The sequence below is a fragment of the Anolis sagrei genome, chromosome Y (genome assembly GCF_037176765.1).
Source record: "Anolis sagrei isolate rAnoSag1 chromosome Y, rAnoSag1.mat, whole genome shotgun sequence".
Lineage (NCBI taxonomy): Eukaryota > Metazoa > Chordata > Lepidosauria > Squamata > Dactyloidae > Anolis > Anolis sagrei.
This window is the reverse complement of record NC_090035.1, coordinates 54,809,963-54,827,831: the sequence shown is the minus strand read 5'-3', so window position 1 is coordinate 54,827,831 and position 17,869 is coordinate 54,809,963. Positions and strand designations below refer to the sequence as shown.

At 41.4% G+C, this 17,869-nt stretch overlaps 1 protein-coding gene across 8 annotated transcripts in view; it reads left to right on the top strand.

Annotated features, from left to right (window-relative positions):
• LOC137095197 (nuclear migration protein nudC-like) overlaps nt 1-17,869 on the top strand; it is a 118,472-nt gene that overhangs the window by 31,919 nt on the left and 68,684 nt on the right. For 6 of the 8 annotated variants that reach the window (XR_010908805.1, XR_010908804.1, XM_067461580.1 and 3 more), the window contains one exon: nt 12,819-12,902. Coding sequence is in view for 6 of the 8 variants with exons in the window: in XM_067461580.1 (XP_067317681.1) it covers nt 12,819-12,902 (84 nt within the window). In the remaining 2 variants the exon portion in view is untranslated. Of the gene's footprint in view, nt 1-12,818; nt 12,903-15,064; nt 15,555-15,577; nt 15,716-17,869 lie in introns of those variants that run through there. The other 2 variants (XM_067461581.1, XM_067461579.1) reach the window with 2 other exon arrangements.

Here is a 17,869-nt window from a genome sequence, read left to right as displayed (position 1 = left end):
CGGAAAAGAGGCACTCCTCTACTCCTGTGTGTACACTTCCCCCCAACTCCCAAGTCCCTTTCATACACCCTTTCCCCAGTTGTTCCCTGCCGGTCCCCTTTCTGCCTGTTGGGCATCGCCTCTGGCGTGCCCGGAAAAGAGGCACTACTCCTGTGTACGCTTCCCCCCAACTCCCTTTCATACACCATTTCCCCAGTCGTTCCTGGCCGGTCCCCTTTCAGCCTATTGGGCATTGCCTCTGGAGTGCCCGGAAAAGAGGCACTCCTCTACTCCAGTGTACGCTAAAATAACTATTGCCTGCTGTATGCGGGAACATTGACCTTGTAGATCATCACCATTCTAAAAAAAAATTAAAAAATTATTTCCAAAAAAAAAACACTGCACATTTGCACATACTACTTTTATTCTTTAAAAAAAATAAATACTAAAAAAAGGAATACACTGCACATTTGCACAGTTGTTGTCGGCAAGCATTTTGATTATTTTCTTTTTTAAAACTTTTCCTACTAAATACTTCTTTTATTCTTAAAAAAAAATTAAAAAAATATTTTTAAAAATATTTTTAAAAAAGATAACACTGCTGCACATTTCCCCTGTGGCTGTTTTTGCCCTGCTACAGGGCAAGCATTTCATTTGTGTAGTTCTAACCAGTGCGGCCCATATTGACTTGCCCATGGCCTCCTGTGGTGGATGGCTAGTCGGCATCGTTTGTGGTCGGAACAACGACGGTATCTGATCGTCTTCAAACCTCCGACTTTCGTTCTTGATTAAAGCAAGCGGCCAGCTTTGAACACACTAATTTTTTCAAAGTAAACGCTTCGGTCCTCTATATTTTCATGGAAGCACTTCTTTTTATTGATGATTTTAATGGCGACTTTTAGGCAAGTTTTTTTAGGCAAGTTTTTTTAGGCAAGTTTTTTTTTTAGGCTAGCTTTGAACACACTAATTTTTTCAAAGTAAACGCTTCGGACCCCCGGGACACTCATTTAAGAGCATGGGGTAGCGCCGAGAGGCAGGGGCTGGGACAGGCGGTAGCTCGCCTCGCGGCGGACCGCCAGCTCTATCCCAAGATCCATTTAGCTTTCACAGCAGGCAAGCAGGCAGGCATTCCTGGAGCCCCTTCTTACAGCCCCTGCCCGCACGCACACACCTGCTGCATGCGGGGACATTGGCTGCACTTTTAATAAGTCCCAGCACTTATTGAAAATCAATTTTACTTTGCTTTACTTTACCCTCAAATGAGTTACACAGACACACACACCTGCTGCATGCGGGGACATTGGCCGCACTTTTAATATATCCCAGCACTTATTGAACATCAATGTTACTTTTCTTTACTTTACCCTCGAATGAGTTACACAGACACACACATGCTGCATGCGGGCACTTATTGCGGAAACATTGGCCCTTTGGGGTCCAGCACTTATTGAAAATCAATTTTACTTTGCTTTCTGTTTTCTCGAAAGACTTAGGCTTGGCCAGTTTCGTTCAGTAATTTTGTATTTCGTCAATGATTTGTATTTAAATTATTTTACAATCGAATATAGAACCATTTTGTAATAGTTTGAGGATCAATGAAGAATCAAATTAATGACTCCAAGTTTTGTAATTGTTTTGTTACTTTTTTGTATGTCTAGTGCAAGTGTTACAATCTCCTTTTCTCTTCCCTCCTGGACCACTACGTGATCGTTAGTTCGGAAATCTGTAATCATCTTTCCCATCTTCCGATGCATTACAAAGTTCTGTGTTACGTGCGCTGTCATCCGGAATTACTCTGATTGCCTCACATCACCTTATGTGTAAAATTCCTGGGTGGCCTCCTAATTTCTTTTTGTTTATAAAAAAATGAGTACTCCTAAGAAACTAGTTTTCCTAACGCTTTAGTAGTATGGTACCCAGAGGGTTGTGACTGCCTGGCTGCTTTGTGTAGGCAAGTTCTTTTTTTGCAGAGTTTCAACTGGAATAAAGTATCCTATGCTCAATGCTTCTTGCTTGTTCTGAGCCTTCCAAGGTTTTCAAGAGTCTGCTTCAGTTGCATACTCTCTAACCTCTGGAGCTTACCGTAGGTTTCCTCTCCTTGAGGGTTCTCAGTATGTCTGCTGTGTTGTGGTGGTCGTGTGTGTGCTTTACTGCTTTATTAGTGCACTCCTCCGTGGTGGAACCAATGTGCTTTCCCTTAGCCTGCAAGAGTTTCCTTCTAGGTGGATTTGGGAAGCTTTCTGCAATTAGTCGTCGATTCTTCTTCTCAAGCACGATTTCTTGCAGGGCAGTTCTGTGAGTCTTCTCTTGCCATTTCGGAAAATGTAAAAATTCTCTGGTTTGAAATGTCTTCTTGGCTGCTGTGTGTAGGCCAGTACTTCATCCCGTGATGCAATGCAATGCAATGCAATGCGATGCAAATTGCCATCCCAAATACAAGCACTGCAATTACTCTGGAACCCTCCCCCCCAACTCCCTTTCCTACAACCTTTCCCCAGTCGTTCCCTGCCGGTCCCCTTTCAGCCTGTTGGGCATCGCCTCTGAGGTGCCTGGAAAAGAGGCACTCCTCTACTCCTGTCTACGCTTCCCCCCCAACTCCCTTTCATACACCCTTTCCCCAGTCATTCCCTGCCGGTCCCCTTTCAGCCTGTTGGGCATCGCCTCTGGAGTGCCCGGAAAAGAGGCACTCCTGTACTCCTGTGTATGCTTCCCCCCCAACTCTTTCCCCAGTCGTCACCGGCTGCCCTGTGGTTGTCGTGTGCATTTACTAGCTTTCACAGTGTTGTGTAGTGTGTGCGCTGTGTACTGTGTACGCTTTCCCCCAACTCCCTTACCTCCTGTTGTGGCCAAAGTCCACTTCTCATGCTACATCTCTATGGGGTGCCCAGAAAAGAGGGCGCCTGCGTAGGGCATTCATAACAAGGGAGCCGTCGTTCCCTACCACCCCTGGGGTTGTCATTTGTGCACTTTGCTTTCACAGCATCTCTGCCCATCTTTCCCCAGTCATTCCCTGCCGGTCCCCTTTCAGCCTGTTGGGCATCGCCTCTGGAGTGTCCGGAGAAGAGGCACTCCTGTGTACGCTTCCCCCCTTCCCCAACTCCCTTACCCATAAACAAACTACCTACCTCATAAAAAACCCACAAAAGAACCCACAAAAAAGCTTATGAAAAACCGATTAAAAATGAAGGGACTTATATTTTAATATTTATTAGAGAAAACAGCTGCTATTATTTATTTATTTAATTATTTAAAAAAGGAAAACAAAGAAACTCACCAAAACTGCTGCTATTATTTATTTATATATTTATTTAATTTACAAAAAAACCCCACATAAAACAAGAAATAAATCCACATAAAAGACTACAAGAAAACCTGAAAAAACCACAAAAATCCCCCCCCAAAAAACAAAAAAGATCCACAAAGCCAAAAAAAAAATTTATTAGAGAACAGCTGCTATTATTTATTTATTTAATTATTAAAAAAGGAACACAAAGAAACTCACCAAAAAAACTGCTGCTATTACTTATTTATATATTTATTTAATTTACAAAAAAACCACATAAAACAAGAAAGAAATCCACAAAAAAACCACAAGAAAACCTGAAAAAACCACAAAAAAACCCCCAAAAACAAAAAAGACCCACAAGAAACCAGCTGCTATTATTTATTTATTTAATTATTTAAAAAAAGGAAAACAAAGAAAACAAAGAAACTCACCAAAAAACTGCTGCTATTATTTATTTATATATTTATTTAATTAATTTAAAAAATAAATCCCCCAAAAAACAAAACAAAAAAACAAAAAAACCCCACAAGAATACCAAAAAAAAACCCCACAAAAGAACCCACAAAAAACCCACCCTAAAAACAAACAAAAAAAATGTACTTTGCTTTGTGTTGCCTTAAATTACTACTGCCTGCTGAATGTGGGAACATTGCCCTTATTGATCACCATGTGTACTTTGCTTTGTGTCGTCTTAAATTACTACTGCCTCTTGAATGCGGGAAGATTGCCCGTATTGATCACCATGTGTACTTTTGCTTTTTTAAAAAAATACTGTAAAAAAAGGAATACACTCCACATTTGCACAGTTGTCGTGTGTCCTGTGGCTGTTTTTGCCCCACTATTTGTATTTTTATTTTAACAGGGCAAGCATTTAGATAATTTTACTGCTAATAATATTTCTTTTATTCTAAAAACAATTTTTAAAAATATTGCCCCACTACAGGGCAAGCATTTTGATAATTTTCTGCTAAATATTTCTTTTATTCTAAAAATTTTTTAAAGTATTTCAAAAAAAATTAAACACCGCACATTTGCACATACTTCTTTTATTCTTTAAACAAAATACGGGAAAAAAGGAATACACTGCATATTTGCACAGTTGTTGTCGGCAAGCATTTTGATTATTCCTTATTATTATTATTAAACCTTTCCCCAGTTGTTCCCTCCCTGCTCCTGGAACTCCAATCTGTCTACTATACACGCATAACAAACTTCCCTCTTTACCTCCTTTATCTCCGGGCAAGTACTGCTTGATTACTGGGTGAGTGTGGATCGGTTGGATCTATTGGCGGAGGATGTACCTTGATGGTACAACCATCACGTTTCTCTAATGAATAAGAGTCATAAGACCCTTGGTGAAGAAAATCATGTCTCATCCCAGATTTGCCTCCTGAATAACCATCATCCTCAGCTTTAAGGGTATTAGTGGATCTTACTTGCTCACAGTTTGCAAACTGATTGCACTCTATGAATCTGTGCTCTGTTCGACATTCCTTGATGTCTTTTTTTGTGTTACCCGATATAAGGAGTGCTGCATAAATTCACTTGAAGGCTTCCTTGTCTTCCTCGTTCGTGGTGTTACAAATTGACATTTATTACAAACTACATTGGGGACATGGCGCAAGCAGGATTACTTGAGAAAGGCATAATGTTACAAAGGTGTTCTTTATCGGTTATCAGTTTGTGAAGGTACTGCAAATAAAATCCCATTATGCATCGTTAATCATTCTCCACTCGTCCCCTGAATGTAGAGTGGGTTATGTTGGCTCTGTGCGCCAAGTTCAATCTTGATCTGCCACTGCAAAGAACAGTGGATTTTCAAAAAGGGCTGGACCAAAATGGGCCACAAAGACCGCAGACAGTCACTGGTTGTAACTACCTTGAGTTAACAGAAAAGCAAAGAACACTGGATTTCCAAAACACACTTATTGCCAGGGAGAAATCCCCTTGGCACCAAAAAAGAGGAACAGCATCCGCCATTTTGGAAACGACTTCCACCAGTTTAGGGGAAAAAAGAAAGGAAATTATTTCGTTGTAATGATTTAAAAGTAATTTGTAATTGTTTATAAATATTAAAAATAAAAACAATAATAATAAAATATCAATTTAACCCAATGCTTCCCCTCCCAAAAAAAAGGGTGGCACAAGCCGCATCCACAGCCAGGGACCGGGAGGCAGACAGCTACAAGCTCCCTGTGAGATGGCAGATGATGCTTCGATTTAGAAAATACACTTCCGGGTTTGAAAAAAACATCGATATTGTTGTGTTATCATTATCAAAAAAATAACTAAATACGAAAATAACGAACGAAAACGCCCAGCCTGATTACATCATGGGCATATTCATACCCTGACCTCCTGTACGGCCAGAGATTCTTTGGGGTGTCAACACAGCATTGATTGACAAAGAGAAGAGGAAGAAACCAGGCACCATCACTGCAGAGGAGCGGTCATTCAGATGCAACGTAAGCATGTGCTTACCGTCTGTCTCACTGTCTCACTGCCTCACTGGGGGACGGCTGATATGCTGTGAAAGATAAGTGCACACCATGACACTCCCGGGGGGGGGGCACTGACCAATGTCCCCCCGGGAGGGCATGGAGGGCATGGGAGAAGGCCGGGAAGGGTCTTGGCCTTCCCACAGCAGACAAAAAGGCAGCCAATCCCGGGGGGGGGGGCAGGGTCAAGGCCCCTCCCTGAAAGGATTTGGAGAATGCTGGGAAGGGAATTGGCCTTCACAAAGCAGGCAGCCAGCCATTCCCAGGGGGCCAGGGTCAAGGCCCCCCCTGAAAGGATTTGGAGAATGCCGGGAAGGGAATTGGCCTTCACAAAGCAGGCAGCTAGCCATTCCCAGGGGGCCAGGGTCAAGGCCCCCCCGGGAGGTCGTACAGTCGGTCTCACAGGGGGACGACTGGGATTAGATGTTGTGAAAGATAAGTGCACAGCATGACACTCCCGGGGGGGGGGTGAATGTCCAATGCCCCCCCTCAAGAAGAACTTACAGCCTCACTGGGGGACGGCTGATATGCTGTGAAAGATCAGTGCACACACTATGACACTCCCGGGGGGCACTGACCAATGTCCCCCCGGGAGGGCATGGAGGGCATGGGAGAAGGCCGGGAAGGGTATTGGCCTACACCCAGTAATCAAGCAGCAGGTGACCAATCCGGGGGGCCAGGGTCAAGAGCCCCCCCCCCGGGAGGACTTACAGTCTGTCTCACTGGGGGACGGCTGAGATGCTGTGAAAGATGCTGTGAAAGATGCTGTGAAAGATGCTGTGAATGTCCAATGCCCCTCCCCTCCCCCCCCCCCCCCCGGGAGGGCATGGAGAAGGCCAGTAAGGTTTTGGCCTTCTCACAGCAGGCAAAAAGGCAGCTGTTTGGGCGCCGGCAGGGGTCTCCTCCGGGGCCTTGCTGGGCCGAGCTGCCGCGGAGAGGAGCAGCGACGGCGTCGGCGACGACAACAGGCCCCAGGCAGCAACATCGTCGCCGTCTCTTCTTTTCCTCCTTCCTCCTCCTCCTCCGTCGTTGTCGTCATCTCCTCCTCTTCCCTCAGCAGCATCCTCCCTGTCATACACCCTTTCCCCATACACCTTTCCTCCGGTATCTGATCTTCTTGAAACCTCCGACTTTCGTTCTTGATTAATGCAAGCGGCCAGCTTTGAACACACTATTTTTTTCAAAGTAAACGCTTCGGTCCTCTACATTTTCATGGAAGCACTTTTTTTTATTGATTATTTTAATGGCAACTTTAAAATAATCAATAAAAGTTTTTTCAAAGCAAACGCTTCGGACCACAGGGACACTCATTTAAGAGCACAGGGGGAGCGCCGAGAGGCAGGGGCTGGGACTGGCGTTAGCTCGCCTCGCGGCAGACCGCCAGCAAACATTTTATTGATTTTTATTTTTAACAATTTATTTTAGCGTTATATAATATTTTTATTTAATTTAAAAAATTACCAAAAAATAAAAAAAAATATTACAAATAAAAATTACAAATAATTGTAAATAAGTAGTTAGTACTTTAGTAGTGTAGTGTTGATCCTTTGTTGTAGTTGCCAAAGGGATTTATCCCTGGCAATCAGTGCTTTTTGGAAACTACTTTTTTACTTACTTTATTTACTTATTGCAGTGTATCATTTTGTAATACAGTGCCCCACTGTTTTCCTGCCCTCAATGCCCCACTGTTTTCCTGCCCTTGAAAATCAATTCAGGAAAATCAATGTGGGAACATTGAAAATCAAATTTAGTTTGCTTTGTGTTGCCACACAGTGATGTTCTCAGAAGTTTCCTTTGTCTTTGGATGACATTTTCTATGCATGGCTGGCGCCTGGTTTCTTCCTCTTCTCTTTGACCTCCCAAACAGTGTTTGTTTTCTCCCCCGATCGAATGCTGCAGCATACCTAGAGTATGGTCACTGTATTCTTGGCTTCAATCTCTCTGTGCCCCTGTTTTTTTTCCTTTTTCCCCTTTCAGCCTGTTGGGCATCACCTCTGAGGTGCCCGGAAAAGAGGCACTCCTCTACTCCTGTGTACGCTTCCCCCCCCCACTCCCTTTCATACACCCTTTCCCCAGTCGTTACCGGCTGCCCCTTGCAGGCAGTCTCACTGGAGCGCGACTGATATGCTGTGAAAGATGACTGCAGAGAGACACTACCGGGGGGTCAATGACCCCCCCCCCCCTGGGAGGACTTGGTTAAGGCTGGGAAGGGTATTATTGGCCTTTGACTCCTTAACTGTTGGGCATCGCCTCTGGAGTGCCCGGAAAAGAGGCACTCCTCTACTCCACAACTCTCTGCTCTACGCGTGCAACTGCTATGGCGTGCCCATCCCTCCCAGAATTGACCACAATAAAGGAACATACTCCTAAAGTTTGACGGAGTGCCTTTGACCCCTCCCTTTTTTTCTCATGCCAGCTGTAAGTCAGTCCCCATCCCTGACCTATACAGTCACCCTCTTTTTTTCCTCATCCTGGACAAAAATTCCTCTTTACCTCCTTTGTCTCCGGGCAACTACTGCTTGTTTACTGGGTGAGTCCGGATCATACCATATAATACCTCTATATGTTGTCTATCCTGTCTGTTTAATGGCATTGAATGTTTGCTGTGTATGTGTTCTGTAATCCGCCCTGAGTCCCCTTTGGAATGAGAAGGGCCGAATATCAATGCTGTAAATATATACATATACACATACATACATACATAATTATAATAATTTAGAATTATAATAGGCTTTGCTATAGCATAGAGAAAAGAGGGAATTGATAAGGATTAGGAGTGGTAATAGCTTCCATTTTCAATTTCCCATGAAGATATATCTGACTTCTTCACACTGTCCTTTGAAGCTGTTTTGATACTTACTAGTTTCTGATTTTAAAACCTTTGTGTTTTAAAACAACTGGGTGAAACAGCTTTTGTTTCACCAAAGACAAATGTGCAGCAGTGTTTTCTTTTTAAAAAAATATTTTTTATTTTTTTAAGAATAAAAGAAATATTTAGCAGTAAAAGTTTTAAAAAAGAAAATTATCAAAATGCTTGCCCTGTAGTGGGGCAAAAACAGCCACAGGACACACAACAACTGGGTGAAACAGCTTTTGTTTCACCAAAGACAAATGTGAAGACATTTACGGATGGCGAAAGGCAACTTTCTGACCACCTCCTGAGCCTGTGGAGTCAACAGGGGCCCAGCCATAGATTGCAATGTACTTTGCAATACACCCAGCGACTTACCAAAAAAAAGGCTGTAGTGATCTACGGGTCCGTGCTATCAAAATCAATCTGAGGATAGCCCAAAACTGGCAAGTTGGCCTTCAAGAAGACCAGCTTTTCCACAGCAAGGGGGTCGAGTGAGTTACGTTGGAGGGTGACGATTGCAATGGATGCAGGATGACAGGGACCACATGGCTGAGTAGTGCTTTCTGTGCTGAAAGATGTTTGGTGGCTAATTTGAATGGTTCTAGGATCTCGACCAGCTGAGTGATGGTCATCCACTCCTGGTTGTTGGGGACCAGCTTGTTTATCGGAGCCTCAATTGATAGTGAGACAGCGTGGACTGCCCTCTGTTGCTCCACCATGCGCTCCAACATGATGTAGGTGGAGTTCCAGTGGGTTGAGACATCCTGCAGTAACCGGTGTTGTGGGAGGCACTCCAGTTTTGCAGACTTAGAGCTACGGTGGAAGAAGCCCGCGATTCTTCGGCAGCAGTCAATGAGTTGAGTGACGGCGGTGGCGCTGTTCTCATCGGGTCCCTTGAAGCCATCTTTTACACAGTTATGCAGCAAATGCGCCATGCATGTTACGTGCATGAGAAGCCGGCACTTTCGACCGCCCAGATCATGTTCCTTCCTGCGTCTGTGACCATGAATCCCGAGTTAGTACCACCGGAATGAGTATGCCATATCCAGTCTCTCATCATCTCTCGCAAGTACTCATCCCTCGAACAAAGCTGCAATGACTGTTCGAGAGAAAGTTTTGCGATTCGGGATATTGTATTGTACCATGGTGCCAGGAGGTGAACTGAACAAATCAGCGAAAACCTTCCCGTTCCACCATACTGCATGATTGCATGTTGCCTGGAAGATGATGGCTGGTGGAGAGCCATCATTTCCCAGGCAACATGCAATCAAGCAGCAGGCAGGCAGGCAATCCGGGGGGGGGGCAGTCCAGGAAAGGGTTTTCGCCTTCTCACAGCAGGCAAAAAGGCAGCCAACCCTGGGGGGGCCGGGGTCAAGCCCACCCCCTCCCCCTGGGAGGTCCTAGAGGCTGTCTCACTGGGGGACGGATGACAATTGTGTATTTTGAATGTAATGTTTTTTCATTTATAAATTAATTTCTAAATTATATACTTAATTATTTCGATTTTGAAGCCAAACAACCAACCAACCACACACACACCCACCCACCCAGTGGGAATTGGTCCTTCTTACTTACCTTGCAATACTGCTACAGAAATTATAAGTACTATGTAATACTTCCCAGATAATTTTCAGAGATTTTTCAAAGTGCAATTTTGGTTACTCTTTGTTACTTTTTCTTTATTTATTTCTTATATTTACTTTCTAAGTTTTTATAATATTATTTTTTATATATTAATAATTTTTAATTTAATTTTATATATTATTTTTATTATTATTTATAATTATATTTTATAAATATTTTGTAAATTTAATTATATTTTATTTAAATATTTATATTATTATTTATTTCATTTATATAATATATATAATAATATATTATTATATTATATAATTTTATTTTATATTGTATATATTATATAATTTTATATTATATTTCTTATTATTATTTATAAATTATTATTATTTATTATTATTTATATTTTATTTATTTAAATTTTATTATTATATTTTATGGTTTTTTTCATTATTGACTCAGTTTTGGCTACTTTATCTTATTACTTTTTTATTTAATAATATCTTGTTCTATTTGATTATTTTTTTAATTTATTTTATGAAATGATTTTGTTTATAGAGCATTTAGCATTGCGCAATCGCGTCCGCCATTTTAACAAATCGATTCGTTATTATTTTAATAACGAATCGATTCGTATTTAATAATGAAGTTCGGAAGTCGTTTTTGCGCATGCGCAAATCTCGTCCGCCATTTTAACGAATCGATTCGTTATTACCTTAACGAATCGACCCCGCATCAATAACGAAGTTTCGGAAGTAATTTGCGCATGCGCGGGGGGTCCACCATCTTAACGAATTGATTCGTTAATATTAACAAAATTTCGTAAATACCGAACTTTTTTAAAGGAAAATTTTGTAATTCTTTTAAATAACGAAACGCAACCCTCCCCCCCCAAAAAACGAATCGATTTTAGAAACAAATTTTTGCATTGTTACCCAGGCCTAATAATTAGATCTCCTTTTTCTGCTTACTTTCTTTTCAGTTGTAGACATATCGAAATGCTCGGAGTTAGTTAGGAAGAGTTGATCTAATGTTTTACTCTCAGCGAAATGTCTCTCTTCTTTCAGACAAAGGGTAGAATGTTTGAGAGTCTTCTCTTCTTCACCATCATCTGTTACAAGGTTCCAACTTGTATTTGTCATTTTGTTGATGCCAGCTCTTTGACAATTTTCACTTAATTCTTAACTTCAGCTACAGTTCCAATCTTTAAAACTTCTTTTGTACGATCATCTGGAACTTTTATAGGGGATGAATAATGTTTAGAAGTTATCTTAACTTCAATTAGTCCTTCAGGTATATGGATCTTTGTTTCACAGAAGACCCCTGGATATTCTGAACTCGCATCAGTTTCTACTGTCAAATCCAGAATTTGCTTTTCTTCAGCTTTCTCTTTTGATTGTATTTTATTGTCTTCGTCAAAAAGTTCGGTTGAGGTAATTTCTTTACGTGGAGCTGAAGGTAATACATCTTTTAAGGTCAAGGATTTTTTTTCTCAGAGTTTACCACTTGCTCTGCAAGACCCATTGTCTCTATATTCTCATCACTGGCTCCAGCTTCTCTGGCAAACATGATGTGTCCCTTGGTAACCTTTTGTACCACTTCTTTGGCCATTCCATCCAGCCTTGAGTCAGCTCCGCCATCTTTGTCTTTCTCATCCATTTGAGCCACCTTCCTGGCTACCTTCCCGAGCACTGTGGCTCTCCTGATGAGGGACAAATGGCCTGGAGTCCCTGGCCGAAACTTCTGATGCCATTCCACAGCTTGTGCCATGACTTCTATGGCACTGTTTAAATCTCCTCTGTGCCTCAAACATGTCGCCATTGTCAAAATTAAGTCTGAGTCACTCCTCAGCACTTCTGTATCTTTTAAAATTATGTATGTTTGATGTACATGGCCTTGATCCCACTTTTGTATTGCCATAGTCAACTTCTCATATTCACTCTTGAATTCAGCCATGCTTTCTTTCTCAGACTCCTTTTGTTCTACCTCAGCTGTTTTTATAACTTCTTCCCTTTCTACTTTTGGCTGTGACTCTCTAACTGTCACTAAAGCTGTCTCTTCAGCTTTGGTATCCGCCATACTGGCTGCTTCTGAGGTAATTTTTTCTTTGTTTTGCTTTTTAGAAGCCATCTTTTGACTTCAACTTTTACCTCACGATTTTTCCACAAGCGATCTTAAGGCACTAAACTTCTATGTTACACGGATCCTGCCGTCTGCCACCAATTTGCGAAGACTCAGTAATCATCACTGCCACCAAAACTGTCTATTTTCAAAACTCTCCCCTCTAGGCTCCTCCCACTTCTCTCTCTGCCGGCCTGCCTTGGTCTCCATGGCAACGCAGATGGAGGATTCCTTTGAAATAGGCCGCTCCAATGTTACTGCAGCCAACAGAAACACATAAATACAGTTTAAATCATGCAAATTATTCTTAACTTCCTTACAGAGCTGTTCAGCATTTCTGTGTTCTCAGACTTTTAAGTATAATGGGTTATCTTACTATGATGAGAAAGTGGGTTACATGTCAACCTTTGATCACTAATAAATATAAAATGCTAAATTCCTAATGCACTCATTCCTTTCATAGAAGCTGCTGTTACTGTGAAATCCTTAATTGTCTTTCCTTTAGATCAACAAGATGGAGTGGTGGAACAAGTTAGTTCAAACAGACCCTGAGATTAACACCAAGAAAATTGACCCAGAGAACTCCAAAGTAAGTGCTTCTTTTTAAATGAAACTTTAACAGGATCTTGTCCTTTTATTTTACAAACTTAAGAACTTATCAAGAGATTTGGTTATCTGGCTGAACCAGTACATTGCCAAAGTGTTAAAAATAAGTATACCGTATATACTCTTGTATAAACTGAGTTTTCAGCACTTTTTTAAGGCTGAAAAAGAACCCACCCCCCCTCCCCCTCAGCTTATACTTGAGTCAAGGTTATTTATTATTTTACTCTTATTACATTATTTTGCTCTATTATTATTATTATTATTATTATTATTATTACATTATTATTATTACATTATTACATTATTTTGCTCTATTTATTTTTGTTATTACATTTATTATTTTACTTTATTATTATTATTTTACTTTATTATTATTATTGGAACGATTCGTAAGCACATTTACATTGAAGAAAGTCAGAATAATGGTTTAATAAGAGTTGGGCAGTCTTATCTTAAATTACAGTTTTATGTAAATATTCAAAAACATTTAACCTACATATGCCTCAATTAATGTAATTTTATTAGTTTCTATTTTTATTTTGAAATTGACCAGTAGCTGCTGCATTTCCCACTCTCACCTTATACACAAGTCAATACATTTTCCCAGTTTTTTGTGGTAAAATTTGGTGCCTTTGTTTATATTTGGGTCAGCTTATACTTGAGTATATATGGTAATCCTTAATCCAGGGGGTGTTTGCAAGGAGACACAGGGTCCCTTTTTTATGATACTAGCTTGGGGACCTGACAGTGCCCAGCTTAGTTGATAAAGTCATTGTTTGTTCTGCAAAGTTTGGTAATATCAGTTTGGTACTGTGTAATGATATTTATTAGTAAAAAAAACAACAGTCTTTCCTTTTGTTTTTTCATGAATTTCCCCATTAGAAAATGTATAAGGATGTGGGTGAACTACAGTTCCCAGAATTGTGAGTCACTCCTTCCCAAACCTTGCCATTATTCAAAGTTGGCCATGTTGGGTCTGTGTGCCAAGTTTGGTCCAGATCCAACATCAGCTGGGTTTAGTGATATCTAGATAAGGGTGAACTACAACTCCCAGATTCCCAGGGCAATCACCCCCAAACCCTGCCAGTATGCACAGTTGGCCATGTTGGCTCTGTGTGCCAAGTTTGGTCCAGATCCATCGTTGGCTGGGTTCAGTGCTCTCTGAATAAGGGTGAACTACAAGTCCCTGATTCCCAGGGAAACCACCCCAAACTCCTCCAGTCTATTCAGTTGCTGATCAAATCCTCTGTGTTTAATTTGTGCCATAGGAAAAGGTAGGAAAGGGTTAAGGAAGTGAGGCAGTGGGCGGAGTCATGCAAATTTCACACGAGGAACCCTGAGATGCCCACCTATGGTGGAGAAAACACATCAAATCTATGATGACATTCTCCCCAAATGGAAGCATTTTTTGGGTGGTAGGCCATAGTGTTTGGGAAGGAAATTGGCAGGGCTTGTCCTACATGTTCATGGCGCTCGCTATGACCTGCAATGTCAGTTGAGGGAGTACCTTTGGAGGCTTCTCAGCACTTGGAATTATAGCCTGTTTGTGGAAGCAGGAGGCTGTGTTTGTAAGTGGACACCTCCACCACATACATACATACATACATACATACACATGTTTCACTTTAATTATGTGTATAGATTACTGGATACTGTGGGCAAGGGATGTCTTGCCTTCATCGGGGATTTAAGAAGCATCTACACTGCCATAGAATGCTGCTTCAGAATGCAGATTACCTGCATTGAATTGGATTATATGGCAATGTAGACTGATATAATCCAGTTCAATGCATTTAATCTGCATTCTGAAACTGCATTCTATGGCAGTGTAGATCCAGCCTGAGCAAGTGCTGGCTGCTTAATCTCAAACCTTTGATGGGAGACCTTCCATAGAGGTTTTCAGTAGCTAAAAAGACCAATGAGCAAGGAAAGAATAGAGCAGGAAAGGGTTTCAGCAATCCTGGAAACCACATTATTTTGTTATTGATGGTCGTCTTTTTGCTGTTGGTATTTTTATAATCCTGTTTCTAGAGGGGCAGCCATAAAATAGAATGTATATTTCTTAGATGCATAAATGAATGAATAAATAAATGGTTCCAGCCCAGCTTATTTATCCGAATGCATCTTCCCCTATGAACCCACTAGGGATTTGAGATCTTCGGAAGAGGCCCTGCTCTCGATCTCACCTGCTTCACAAGCACATCTGGCTGGGACAAGAGACAGGGCCTTCTCTGTGGTGGCCCCTCGGCTGTGGAACTCCCTGCCCAGAGATATCAGATTGGCTCCCTCCCTCCTAAGTTTTTGAAAAAAACTGAAAACTTGGCTCTTCGAGCAAGCTTTTGGAGCCTCAGCTTAATCAGATAAACCTTGAATTGGAAAATGACCTAGGAATGGCTAAGACTACGGAACGGATGAGGACTGAATATGATGACATAGTTTTAATTTTTTTATTGTTCACTGGTTTGATGTTTTTAGATATAATGTAATGTAATGTTTTATTTTTATTTTTATTGATGTATGTATTTTATATGTGGCATCAAATTGTGCCAATTTTTCACCGCCCTGCGTCGCCTTTGGGCTGATATGGGCGGGATAAAAATGATATAAATAAATAAATAAAATGAATAAACATACAGTTTCTCGCTCTCATTTTCTAAGCTCTCAGACTTGGACAGTGAAACACGCAGCATGGTGGAGAAAATGATGTACAATCAGTGGCAGAAGTCAATGGCTTTTTGCTCATCAGATGAGCAAAAACAGCAAGACATATTGAAAAAGTGAGTAGAGTCCATTTGTGGGCGCCTTGAAATATGCGATGGAAAGGAGGATCACAAATGACCCTTGTCCTTATTACAGGTTCAACTGTAGGTTGGATCCTGCCCTTCAGCGCAGCAAGTAGCAGCGTGCTGTCAGGACTCAGGAGCCTGGTAGTGCCATCTATTCCTGAACCATGACATGATGTTTCTGGTTCTTAATCTCCTTTTGCCTCAATTCAAGATAACATGACTTCCTCCCCGCCTCTCTGTCAAATGTCGGGGTTACTAGACAGCCACACCGTTAACGCTTTATTGCCCAGCTTGGCAAAAGTGTGCGTAGAATCTTCTGTGAGTGATTCCCCTTATAGGGCCGCACAAGGTGACGCTCCCTGTTCTCAGGTTAGCACCTGAATAATTAAGGGCACACGGCTACCTTTCCTTCATCCTGAATAGCTTTAATGATGGTAGGGGGAAATGATGCAAGGGGAGTGTGTTTATAGTATCCAGAGACCAATTTAATGTCTCCAGATACAAATCTCACTTCCGATAACTCACTACTTAAAGCCCTTCAGTGGGTGAACTGAAATATAGCACCATCCTCTGATACTTACCAAATTTTACACATAGCACGATTTTCACCATGAATCATCTATCTGCTGCACTGTTGCGAGAAATTGAGAGAAAACTGATCTCATATTTGTGGTACTAAATGGCAGATTTTAATGTGCTATTTAGCTCTGAAACTTAACTCTTTGCACATTCTTTTGAACACAACACTTCACATGCACTGCCTCCCCATCAGAAAAGGGGGAGTGAATAGTTCATATGCATTTCTCTTTTTTTAAAATAGTTGTGTTTTGTCAGATTGAAGGCCGATCTAGTACAACACTGTATTTCCTTGAATGGCTAACCAGATGCATTTAGGATCACCCATTTTTGCAATAGGATCACCCATTTTTGTTTTCAAGTTGCCAGCTTACACAAATAGGTTGCCTTTGATACTGAAAATGGCACAGCCATATTAATTTATACATTTTCATAATACCTAACATATCTATGTTGATGGCTCTCATGATATCTTGTGGAAGTATATTCCATTTGGTTGCTGTGAGTTTTCTGGGCTGTATGGCCATGTTCCAGAGGCTGTGAGGCCTGTTGGAAACCAAGCAAGTGAGGTTCATATATATGTGGAATATACAGGGTGGAAGAAAGAACTCTTGTCTGTTTGAGGCAAGTGTGAATGTTGCAAATGATCGCCTTGATTAGCATTGAATGGCCTTGCAGCTTCAAGGCATGGCTAAATTCTGCCTGGGGGAATATTTTCTTGGGAGGCGTAACCTGGCCCCGATTGATTTTTGTCTGGAATTCCCCTCTTTTTGAGTGTCCTGATTTTTGACTTTTAAAAATACTTGTAGCCAGATTTTGTTCATTTTCATGGTTTCCTCCTTTCTGTTGAAATTGTCCACATGCTTGTGGATGTCAATGGATTCTCTGTGTAGTCTGATATGGTAGTTGGTAGAGTGGTCCAGCATTTCTGTATTCTCAAATAATATGCTGTGTCCAGGTTAGTTCATAAGGTGCTTTGCTAGGGCTTACTTCTCTGGTTGAATCAGTCTGCAGTGCCTTTCATGTTCCTTGATTCGTATGTGGTCAATGCTGCGTTTGGGGGTCCCTATGTAGACAGAATGATCTCAATTCGAGTGCAAGGAAAGCCTTTCAACATTACAGTGATCCAAATATACGCCCCAACCACAGCTGCTGAAGTAGATCAGTTCTATGAGGATCTGCAGGACCTACTGGATAATACACCAAAAAGAGACATTATTTTCATTACAGGAGACTGGAATGCCAAGGTGGGAACTGGGATCACAGGCAAGCATGGTCTGGGAGAACAAAATGAAGCGGGACGCAGGCTGATAGAATTTTGCCAGGAAAACTCGCTGTATATAATGAATACTCTCTTCCAACAACCTAAAAGACGGCTTTATACATGGACCTCACCAGATGGTCAACACCGAAATCAGATTGACTACATCCTTTGCAGCCAAAGGTGGTGGACATCCATCCAGTCGGTGAAAACAAGACCTGGGGCTGACTGTAGCTCAGATCACGAACTTCTTATTGCTCAATTTAGAATAAAACTAAAGAGATCATGGAAAATACACAGACCAGTTAGATATGACCTCACTAACAT